Here is a 12,704-nt window from a genome sequence, read left to right as displayed (position 1 = left end):
TAATTTTTGTTGAATCAAAATCATCTGAATTGCTTCAAATCTTAGAGTGGATTCGAATTCCAAAAATCTAATTGGTGTTGAATCAAAATCATTTGAATTGCTTCAAATCTTAGAGTGAATCTGAATTTTAAAAATCTAATTGTTGTTTAATCAAAATCATCTGAATTGCTTCAAATCTTAGAGTGAATCCGAATTCCAAAAATCTAATTGTTGTCGAATAAAAATCAACTGAATTGCTTCAAATCTTAGAGTGAATCCGAATTCCAAAAATCTAAATGTTATTAAATCAAAATCATCCAAATTGCTTCAAACTTTAGAGTGAATCTGAATTTCAAAAAAATCTAATTATTATTGAAAGATCATTTGAATTGCTTCAAATATTAGAGTGAATCTGAATTCCAAAAATCTAATTGATGTTTAATTAAAATCATCCAAATTGCTTCAAATCTTAGAGTGAATCCGAATTCCAAAAATCTAATTGTTGTTGAATCAAAATCATCCAAATTGCTTCAAATCTTAGAGTGAATATGAATTTCAAAAAAAAATAATTGTTATTGAAAGATCATCCAAATTGCTTCAAATCTTAGAGTGAACCCAAATTCCAAAAATCTAATTGTTGTTGAATCAAAATCATCCGAATTGCTTCAAATCTTAGAGTGAATCCAAATTTCAAAAAAATCTAATTGTTATTGAAGGATCATTCGAATCTCTTTAAATCTTGAATGAATCCAATTTCCAAAAATATATCTTCAAATCATCCAAATTACTTTAGACATATTTTCATAGATTAATCATGGTTGTACAGATTTTTAAAATTTCTTTTCCCCTAATTGCCTTTCATTATTTTATACGAACTTTGAAAATTCCATAAGAATCTAATTCTTTTCACATCCACATTGATTTCAAGAATGCATTTCATAATAACACCTTCACACTTATTTCCATAAAATCTTTTAATTTAGAGAGAAACATGATTTTTCTTAGGTAGACTCAAAATCAAAATTCGTAGTATGCCTAAACTTTTAAAAGTAAAGACTCTATAACATCAATGAAATTTTTCATGGTAATGAACTATCATTAGAATTTTTAATTGCTTTTCTCAAATCATGAATATGGCAAAATCATGTAACTAAAGAAAAAGAGATAAGATTGAAAGAATAGCAAAATTTGCATATTCTTTTGCCATATCTACATGTGTTATGAAGACACATGTTTATATAATTTAGGAGAGAGAAGAAATTTGAACAATTATCAAGATGCATAAATAATAAATTTATTTACTTTGACTTGAGAACTTAGGCTTGAGCTTCTCCTTGCTTTGGATCTTTCAAAAAACTAAGGAGGTAGAGAAGAGTTCCTAAAGAGGTACCATTCACTACTCTCAAGTGAAGAAAGAAGAAACTCCAAAAACATGAAAGGGAGAGATGAACTCTTGGACGCTTAAAACTCTCAAATTGGTGGGGTATTTATAGGGGGGAGGTAATGATTACTTACTAAATGGATGGCTAAGATCAATTACAAGGAATAAAGAGTTGAGATTAAATCATCTCAATTCTAAAAAAAATTCTCCTAAGCATAACCCTTGACCCTCATATCTCATGTTGAATTTTCCTAATATGGAAACCTATTCAAGCTAGATATTTTAGCTTTTATACTTTATTTGTTCCACCTATGAAATATTTAGAGATTCACATGTGATTTAGTGCATCTTACTTGAATTTATGAAATATTTGGAGATTCTTATTGGATTTAGTACATCTTACTTGGATTTAAGGAATCCAATATCTAATCATTAGGAAAGATTGCCCCCCTTTAGTGTACTTTCATTTGGTTTGATTCAGATTGGTCATTACTACTTAGTTATATTTTTTAGTTACTTTAACTTTTCATTATTTTATTTGGTTAGATTCAAGTTGTCATTATTATTTAGTTGTCTTTTCTATTTACTTTAACTAATTATTCTTTTATCATTTCTTAGATATTCCATTTGATAACCTCAATTTATGCTAATTCTATGTTGGATATTATTTTTCTCAAAATTCCATATTGAGACTCTAATTTTTCAAAATTCTATTTCAAGGCTACACTTTTCAAAAATTTGATTTCAAGGCTATATTTTTCAAAATTCAGTTTCAAAGCTATATTTTTTCAAAATTTATTTACAAGGCTATATTTTTCTAAAATTCATTTACAAGACTATATTTTTTTTAAATTCATTTACAAGGCTATATTTTTTCAAAATTCATTATTGACTAGTTATTCTAAGTTTAATTAGTCCTATCAATTTTCAGTTCAGATCTTAGAGATATGAGTCATAAGTAAGATCGACATTCTCTTAATAAGAAAAATACCTGAAAAATCATGAGTCTTATATGTATACTACTCTGAGGAGAGTATGAATACTATTGAGCCTATTTGCTTCATGAAGCGAGGGCATGAAATACTAACTACCCTAATAAAGATGAAACCACTCATATAACCCATTCACACCATGATACACTTTAAAGAGGGTGAAACAATATAGCTTTGAGTGACGATGTTGCATATAGGTTTGAGCTATATGTCATACTAACTTGAATTAAGGAGCAAAGGCGTCCTTGGACCTCCAGTCACTCTGAGTTAGGGAGATCAAGATTGCCCAAAAGTGGTATACCTCAGCTATTGCAGTAGTAGGAGATTGCAATCCAGTTTGCCCTTGCGCTGAAGATCTCTCGGTTATGAACCTCAGGCTTGGATTTGTTTATCCGGTCATTAGATACTACAACAAATATACAATTTGCATAATGAACACCATAGTATACTCTAGCTGGCATGATGACAATTACCTCTGCATATCCAAATGTGCAAGCCTATCAAAACTAAAGTTGCTAACACTGCTAACTAACTAACATAGTTATTGCTTCTGCATGATTACCATGATGATTATTTACTTAAGATTCCATGCTATGATGTTTGGATTTACATAATGAATTATCTGCAATGATATGATTGTTATAAAGCATGTTATAATATCCATAATAGATGTTTGATTAATTATTATGATGCATATTATGTGGATTTGCTTGCCAGCTCGCAAGAGTTTTGACCCCATTTCATGGGGTGCAGGTGATGAATGAAGACTTGATGCAAAAGTACGGTATGCAGCGATGCCATGAACCATCATTTCCTAATAGTCTTGGCGATCCTTGGACAAACTTTTGGGTGTCTCGTTTTAAATGAGATGTTTTGATGTTATTTGTAAACCTATAATTTTAATATTTCAAACTATGTGAGAAAGATGGAATGTAAATCATTTTTTTCAATTTATGAGTTAAGGATGGATCTAATTCTAAAAGGAATCAGGTCCAACCTCAAGCAATTATTTTATTTTTGTAACCTGTCGGGATTGTCCGACTTTTTAAAACCCATTATATCCATTGTGCTATTTCAAAAAAAAAAAAATTGGTTAAAATTCTACATTTTCAAAGTTAAAAATTTTGGAGCATTACACGAGGCCACACATATCGCTTGCTTGTGCTCCTAGGGGTGAGTTCTTGGGAGAGAAAGTAATTCCAGAATCAATATTTATGATGATCATATTACAAAAGTGAGCCCCTTTTATAGGCCAAGGGAGCTCTTTAATAGATTCACAAATAACAAGAGCTAATTAAAACAAAAGCATATCTAACGAGACCTACTAAAACACAAAAGCAAATAACAAAACACCTAGTTTTAAACTTAGGTAAAACCTCCTCCCAACCTAAGGACCTTTTTAATCACCATCTCACATCCATCTAGGAGCCTTCAAAAGGGTTGGGGCATCCTCCAAGGTGAACCGACAAAATTTTCAAAATACCAAGAATGCTCTTGCATGGATTTGGCTTGGACGATCAGACCTTGGCTTGAGGGATTCGATCCATTTGGTCCGTTTCATGAAATGGATCTTAGGGTACCTTGGTGGATACGGGTCCCAAAATGGGAATGTGTCATCAAGATAGTGAAAAATCAATAGCTCACAATTCATGAAAATAAGGGTGGCCTAGAAATAGCTTAAAACATCATATTAAAGTCAAATTTAATGCATGAAAGTAGGAAATAAAAACATGCAAATATGATCCAAAGGTTAGTGATTGCTTTTGAAAGTTAGAACTATGTAAATCAAGAGCTTACCACCTTGGTACCAAAATTGGTATACAAATACATGCGCGTCTATTGTGAGAGTGAACCACTGCAACTCATAGTATTCACTCTTGATTTAAGTAGATGGAATTTCTAAATAAAATTAACGTTTGGATCATGTTTGGCGTGTCTTATTTGCAAGGAAATCCTTTTCTTCGTGGTGTGAGATGTTGATTTTTTGCCACATGAAAAATAGAATCTTATGACACAATTTTGATGAATAAACCATGTTAAGCACTTCTGTACTGCTAATTTCGGTGAATAAACCATGCTAATTAAGCAGGTCTTTACTACTAAAATCTGAAATCCAAGCAAACAAGAGCTTACTATCATATAGTTCTCAACGAGGATCATTCCCTCACAACGATGAGAAAATGATTCTCATTTCCTCCGTTCTTCACGTGCAAGCAAATGTGACAAAATGGGATAAATCACATTTGACGTCATTTTACTCATTTTGTGTGATTTCTTATTGCATGGTTCTCATTTCCACCTTATGATTTGAAATTACAAGATGTTGAACGACATGAAATGGAATCACATGTTGATTTCAAATCACATTTCTCTCTCATTCACATGCTACCATTTTTTTCCCTTGAGGTACACATGCCAACCCTGACCCCATAAACCTAACAAGGGTCCCCATGAGTTCTAATGAGACAAAGAACTGAAAAATTTAACTTGTCTGGTAAGAGCCGAAAGTGTACATCACCTTGTGTTGGGATGTTGCAAGTTCAAAACTGTATAACTGGTAGAGGTCTGCCTAACCCATCTTGCCTATAAAAAAAAACAATGTGCTTTTTCTTATAAACAAGCCAGTTCAAAGTCAGCTGGATTAACTTGGTCTGATTATGAGCACGAACTCAGTTTGGTTGACCTAATAAATGAACCAAGCTTGAACACTTCAAGTTCGTCTCCTTCAGCTCGTTTTACCAGCCCTAATATTTGGCAAGCCTAACGGGATTCATTCGAGTTCGTTTTCTGCCTAGCATGACCTAACCTTCTAAGCACAATCGAGTCAGGCATTGGCCTATTTACTCCATTGGTCCCAACAAAGGTCAGAAGATCCAACCCGGTCCGACTGAATCCAAATTATCCGCTGGCCAAGCATAACACGGATCAGCTGAGCTCGGGTTTAAAACGCAGTGGAACCTGACCTAACCCTCCAAAACCTGGACCATGTCGGCCTAGTGAGTCAACGAGCTAGACCCACTCCTTACGGGTTGTGCATGAGAATCACACGCACAAAACCATAGCGGCAAGAGGGAAAGATAAGGTGGACCGTGGAACAACTTAAGGAGAATTAGTTAATTTAATTAATTTTGCCTGACAAGGTCGATCAAGATCGAATCCGCTCTCCGTCTTCTTCTTCTTCTCCGTGAGATCTTTTCTGGGGCAAACCATAAATCTTTGATTCTCTCTCTCTCTCTCTCTCGATTTGGGGTTCTTCAGGGGGACTGGAGGGCGATCTGAGGGATAAGATGATTGAAGAGGGGAAGATGGGGTCTGAGATGGGATTCGGGAGGAATTTGCTTCGATATAAGGTTTTTCCTTTTTTCTCGTACTTGCTTGCCTCTCTTGTGTGTTTTCTTGCTTTAAAAATTCGTTGTTTTTGTTGTTTATGGCTTGTGATTTTAGATGAGGCAGGAAAAAAAGAGATAAGCGGTGGTTGATGTGCATTTTTGTGGGTTTCTGTTGCTTTTTTTTTCCTTACTTTTTCCTGTTTGCATCGTGAGGTTGATGATGGACTAGATCGTGGATTTCGGTGGAGGGTTGCAAGTTTAGGTTGTTTCAGTCAAATTTAAGTTAATTTTTTGAATGTTTTTAGTGTCTGATTGAGGATATATAACACACATGATGGATATTAAGTTTGAATCTTACTTGGTGACCACCTCAATTGTCGAGGATATTGTTAAGCAGAAAAAGTGATATTTGCTAGCTGATTTATTTATAATTTTCCTTTTGTTTTAGTGGGAAAATTTCAAATCGATTTGATCCTTGATGGCTCCGGAAATTTTCAGATGGACTTTGATAGAGAGAGAAAACAGTTAGGGATTCTTTTTATCGTGAAATTATGCATTAGCAATCTTGACATGATCAGCAAGAAGGTATCACATAACGTAGTTGGTGTCCGTAGGAGATTCTTATAGCAATAGATTGTGTTTAACCTCAAAAATATCTAAATATTTAGGATCATTCGCCCAATTGTGTGTATGTGCATGTGCATGTGCATGTGCATGAGCACTTGTGCGCGCTTGCATGTTTTATTAACCATGATTTTGTTAGTCTCATGAAGAAAAACGTCAAAAATGTTGATCACAATTTTGCATCATATAATAATTGATTAGTATAAGATGATCCTTTACTTGGAGACATAATCTATTGTACAATTAATCGTGAACTCATTTGGACTCCATCCATCATACACCATCTTTCCCATACAGATGGTTGATGTCATAGATTTGGTTGGAGCATGCACCTGCATGCACACCCCTCCACTCATGCTCCCGCCCACCATATTAGCCTGTTTTTATCAAAGATGACCAGAATATCTAACCAGTTTAACTGCATCAATAAATTAAGTGAAGCAGTCTTGCCTCTTAGAGAAATCGAGCTTTCTATAAACGATCAAACCATGAGCCTTGCACTGAAACCAAGTAAGCTGCTGATGTACTGACATGTATTTGACAAGTTAACTGGATCCAACCATTTCCTGCTGTAGAGCCTGAGAGCACATTTCACACATTAGGTGAATCATAGATCAGCCATTCATTCCTATTAAGAAAATAACCAATCTTTGTATAAATTATTGGACCTTAAACCTTGGGACACGAAGACTTCAAAAGAAATGTGGACCCTTGAAAAACATTATTGACAGTAGTTGCTGCCTCAGAAGATCATAGGTCACCCTGTTTCATCTTAAAGCTAGAATAATTTGTAGGTAGCTGGACCATCCACTTAATTGAGCAGTGAAACTTTATTGTCACATACATCATTTTTCTGTATCATTATGGGTAAAAAATTAAGAAAAATAGAAGGGATTTTTGTGAAATAATTAAGCTCTCAATGCAAGTTAGGCACAAAGGAAGCAAAAGAGTGTGCATGGCTCTGTGTCTAGGTGTTGGCTGTTGAAATCATAGAGATGCACCATGCCAGTGGAATTTTTAGATAAATTAAGGCTTAGTTATTGATTCCTCATTGCTTGGCTGAAGCAGTTTTCACTGTGTCACATGGATATGACTGCCATAGATACAGGGAAATGGCCATTTTTATGAAGTTTTCAATATGACTGGTGTATAGGGGGATATGGAACGGAAGCCAAAATACAGTATTTGAATGACAAAGGGTTTTTAATATTAGCTGAAATTATTTGGATATGGGTGAAAACTTTCATACATGCGAACATGTGCAAATTCGACACTTGATGGATATATCTTTGTGTAAATTTGGGTAAATGTTAGCATGATGTTAAGGCTGATTTTGCATTTTCTCCCCATTTTATTATGGTTCATATTTTTTTTCTTGTTAAAATAACTTTGTTTATATTTGGCATTTGACAGTTGAAGGCAGCACTTACATGTACTATATCATTAAATACAGCAGCGTAAGTGAAACAGCACTGGAGATATCTCAAATTGCTAATGGAAGACGATAGTGGGATTGAGCTAAGCTTGGGTCTATCTTGGGGTGGATCTGCTGGAAAATTCAAGGGTAAAGAAAGTTCTGAAAATGCAAAAGGTGGTAAAAACAAACTGTTAGATGGAAATATGAATGGTTCGGGAACTTCAGTGAAACATTTTCTTCAAACCAATGTTGATAAACATGATAATGATAAATCACAAGGAGCTGATAAAGGACCACATCAACAAGAGAACTTCTGGACAGATCTTGGGAAATGCTCTGCCCCAGATTCAGGTGCTTCTACTGTGTTACGTGGGGATGCTTCAGAGTTTATGGGATTTAAAGAATCATGGCTTGCTACTAAAAAAAGTCTGAACAGTTTGGAGTCTTTGGACAGGCCAGAAGACATAGATGAAGAGTTGGTGGATCAGCAGGACCTTGGCGGGAAGTTGTGGCCAGGCACTGCTCACAAACGCAAAATGTCATTTGTGGATCTGGACAAACAAAAGAAACACGAAAAAGAAACTGACTTTACTGATGCACATGGTATGAGGGCCGTTGGTGTTTCATTGGTGAAAAGCTCTACAGTTTCGATGACAACAGAAGAGATCTCCTCAGCAGAGAATGAGAATGTCGCAGAGGAGTCTGAGGGTTCAACCTCTAGGACTACCCCATTGGTAGAGAGGGATGGTATGAAAAAGTTAAGCCGTACTGTCTCTGGTGCTACAAACCAGAAGGATAAGCAAGGATTTCTTGATTCAAGTACAGTGGGTGGCCAAGGCCCTGTTCTAAAGCAGGCCCTTGCTGCAGGAAGTGAGTCCAAAGGTGAGCTGGGAAATCTTCCATGTGGAATTCCATTTTCACTGCAACCTCTCACAGTTGTAACTGTTCCTTATCCATTTCCTGGCAAGGCCCCTAGCTCAGCAGCAGCTGTTTCTCCTTCTGGTTTCCCTTGTCTTATGCAACTAATGCCACCTAGTTCAAACAATGAAGGCCCCAATGTTCAACCAATGGGTGCTGGCAACTCCCAGCTTGCTTTTGGTTATTCCTCTGTCCAGCTTCCGGCATTGGATACAGAGTCTTCTTTAGGAGGGCTTTCTCATTCTCAGCATTTCTCCAACAAGAGCACAGGAGAGGGAGGTGCTAGCAGGCATGTTGAAGATGAATCAAGGATATCACCAGGTTCATCTCTTTGTTCTTTTCTCTTATTGTTTGAGTTAGCTTACTTGTAGTTCCTTTCTGGGTAGTGAATGATTATTGCTCCAAGTATAATGAAAGTTAATGCTTCCTTGTGAATTTTTCCTTATTAGAAACTAAAGATTCAAGAAGATTGCAACATCCGTTTGTTAATCTGTGAGTGACTAGAACGGTGTGAAAATTTAATCTTGGAAAGGAGCTTACCAAGTCTTAAATGTTTTTTTCGCTTTTCTTTTGTAGCTCCTACTCCCTTGGGAATTGGATTTTTAGGCTAAAAAAGCCTTTTTTCAGAACCTCACAATCCTGAATATACTGCTTGGTCCATCAGACACCATATTTCTTGGTCTCACTGCAGTCCCCAAAAGCTTCTAATCAGCTCTTAGAATGTTCCTAAAATAAGTATGCATCTGTATTAAATCTTTTCAGAATTCTACTTCTTGCTTCTGCTTCCCTTGTTGTTTCATATTTTGTCTTGTGTGCGTTTTTTATGATTTTTTCCTCCTCTTCTTGTTAAGCTAATCATCTATTCTTCAATGTAAATGATTCATGTCCTCATATTAATGTTGCCTTGTCGCAAGATGCCAATTGCTGTATTCACCTTGTCATTGATCCATTTTCCTTTTCGAAGGGGTCTGGGCTTGCTCTTTCTCATTAGTTTATCTCTATCATTATGTTCTTAGAGTTATTCTGGATCACATGTACCTAATATTAATTTTTTATATTGGCCTGCAGAATAGCATTTTATATTCCAACTGTTTCATCTATTGGCATCATATTGCATGATCATAATTTTGGATGTTGTTAACCTTGCTCAAGGTTAGCCTTGTCAAGTAGATTTTGAACCAATCATTGTTCGCATGTTTCTTTTGTTCCATTGGAAGCAGGATCCATGTCCAGCATCCCATGGGCAGACCTAGTAGCTAGATTTGGAGAAAATTTGAGGAAGAAAAAGAAGAAGAGAATACAACAGCTTTTCATCCTAGTGGCTTACTTTCTGCTTGTGATAATTCTAACCCTTAAACTATTACAAACCCCATGAGTGGACCATTGGATTGGACCTTCTCATATGGATCCATGCTGAAATTGTAGGAGAATAGTGGTCTTTACTTTATCCACAAGGCATAATTGGGTTATAACTGGATCAATCCATTTGTATTTTTGGGACAGGGTGTATGGGTTAGGGAAATTGTACTTGTAGTAGGGGTATTTTGGTTTTATATAGTGTTTGAGAGGCTTCTACGGGAAGCTTAGCTCATGTGGGGCTATAAATATGTGATCATATACTCCTCTTGTATCTTTTGGCAAAATAAATAAAAATCTTTGAGTTTCTTAGCCTCTCTAGATTTCTCTAAATTAGGATGACTCTAGTTAGGAATTTGTGGCTAGGGTTTTGGCTCTCTTACTTAGAAACTCTAAGTGAGATTCCCTCCCTCACTCTCTCCATTTTCCTCACTCACTTCCCCCTTTCCTTCCCGTATTTCCCTTATTCTCTCTAGCCCTCCCACCTATTTAGCTCTCGTCTGAATTTGAAAGTTATTAGACTCTCGAATTGCGTGCTCTTACAGTCTGATTGAGACTTTCTGTTCTATTCACTGGTTTCTGGAAGAAATTCCAGTTATTTTGTCTCAGCCATTTTGGGGGTGAAAAACTTGTTGGAACGACTTGGAATTTTTTCTAATTCTTTAAAGTGTGTAGATATTCTTAGAATAAAAAATTTCTTGATTTGACCATAATTGGGCGAGAAATTGCTGTATTTGTGAACTATGTCACTTTTTCGGCGAGACAGAGTCTCTGTTCTGTCACAGAAAATTTGTTTATGATCTGTAGCTATTTTGGTGGGTCAAATCAGCTTGTGTTGAACTGAAAAATTTCCTGGAGATAGATCAGAGTGTGTAGATAATAATCTATGTCACACGGACTCGGCTAGGGGGTCGACACACCCGCGTCGACACACCCCAACACGGGTGCAGCTTCGGACACGGGTGCTGACACGGTCAATGCACCGGGGCCAAGTCTGTCCACATTTTGGACTTGGTCAACTTTGACCGAGTCTATTTTTGTCCAGTTTAGGACAAAAAACTAAAAAAAACAAATTTTTATATATTTTTTAAAATATATATATAGCCGAGTCTTATTATTGGTATATATATATAGCCGTGTCCCCTAATGGGATAACTTTGACCGAGTCTTATTATTGTTATATATATATATTTAAAAATATATATACATATATATATATATATAGCCGAGTCCCCGTGTCCAAATTTTTTGAAATTGCGCTGCACCTGCACCCATGTGACATAGATAATAATTGAATTCTAATTTGCATTATTTGGAGTTTGGTCTGTGAAATTGTGAACAACTATTTCACATCTACTCTGTTATTGCTCTGTCCTGTAAACTACTGTGTTTAGTAAGCTGAGAGAGTGTTTTTTTTAGCTTGTAGAAGGCAACCTACACAATTTGGATTTGCGTGAAATTTTTCCTGAACTTAAGTTTTGACATAAATTTCATGTCATTTGGCTTCTAGAAGATATTTGCCTGTTGGAAGTTGAACAAAATTCTGCTCTTGCAAGATTCAGTTTTTTGCATTTCCACAGTCATAGAAATTAGCTCCACTTTCCGGACAGATTCTGATCAATTTATTCAATAAAAACACATCAAATTTTGTGTGGAGACAGTCTGAGGTGTCTGTTTTCATTCCACAAGTTTCATTGCATTTGGAATTCGGAGTTGGGAGTTCTGATCTGATTTTCAAATTCTGTTTTCTTCTACTGTGGCGAACTGCATTTTGTTGCACACAGTGCATATCTGGTTTCGACACTTTAGAGTAATTAATTGTCTAAAAATTTGCTGAGTTGCTTGACATCTTGGTGGAGGTGACTGAATTGGCGGATTCTATTAGTGTGTGGAGAATTTTGTTCTAGAAGTTGAATTTCTCAGGTGCAGAAAAATAACACTGTAGGAAAATTCTGTGTGATTGTTTGTAGTTGGGAATTCAGATTCCAGCCACTCCTACATGCATGCTGACCAGAGAACAACAAAAGAAAATGATTGCGAGTTGAGTTGCATGTGAGGGATGTGATGGAGGCACACATGAGCAACATAGGAAGTTAATTCCAATGGCTCATGGCAAGGTTGGACAGTGCATGTGATGGAGGCACACATGAGCAACATAGAAAGTTAATTCCAATGGCTCATGGCAAGGTTGGACAGCACACCACACCAACTGGTAGATGCACCAGCATGTGCAGAAACTCAATCCGGATGTGCTGATTTGGGAAATGTTTCCCACATGATGACAAGTGAAGAAGCTAACTTGGAGTTTCCAAAATTCAGTATGAAGGAACCGACCAGCTGGCTCTTCAAAGTTGGAAATCCTTCAACATTGCTCAAATACCGGAAGCCAAGTGGGTAGAATTTCGTTGCACTTGGAAGATGATGCCTTGAGATGGTCTCGGTGGACTAAAATGACTTTTGGTATGCTGCTATGGAAGGAATTTGCTCAAATGTTTGCTCTGATTTAAATAATATGCATTTATGTCCAAAACAAATGAGAAGCGTGAAAACCTTTCCTCACCTCAACTAATTGTAAATTGTGCACATGTGAAAGAAATGACTAGTGAATATAAGAGGCATGAGCTATGTTCACTTTGTAATGAAGCATGGCAACCGAGCGACCAATATAAACCCATGTACAAAAATATATTGGAAGACTATAAAAATGA

At 36.1% G+C, this 12,704-nt stretch overlaps 1 protein-coding gene across 2 annotated transcripts in view; it reads left to right on the top strand.

Annotated features, from left to right (window-relative positions):
• Nucleotides 1-5,454: 5,454 nt before the first annotated feature.
• Nucleotides 5,455-12,704, top strand: part of NINJA (Putative interactor of JAZ) — a 28,960-nt gene continuing 21,710 nt past the window's right edge. The window contains exons 1-2 of one of the 2 annotated variants that reach the window (XM_089988713.1): nt 5,455-5,702; nt 7,719-8,961. In XM_089988713.1, coding sequence (XP_089844839.1) covers nt 7,800-8,961 — 1,162 coding nt within the window. In that variant the 5' untranslated portion in view covers nt 5,455-5,702; nt 7,719-7,799. Of the gene's footprint in view, nt 5,703-7,718; nt 8,962-12,704 lie in introns of those variants that run through there. The other variant, XM_089988714.1, reaches the window with a different exon arrangement.

The sequence above is a fragment of the Nuphar pumila genome, chromosome 15 (genome assembly GCF_984573655.1).
Source record: "Nuphar pumila chromosome 15, dmNupPumi1.hap1.1, whole genome shotgun sequence".
In the NCBI taxonomy this organism is placed as follows: Eukaryota; Viridiplantae; Streptophyta; class Magnoliopsida; order Nymphaeales; family Nymphaeaceae; genus Nuphar; species Nuphar pumila.
Note: the sequence above shows the minus strand (reverse complement) of the source record. Positions and strands in the feature narration are given on the sequence as shown.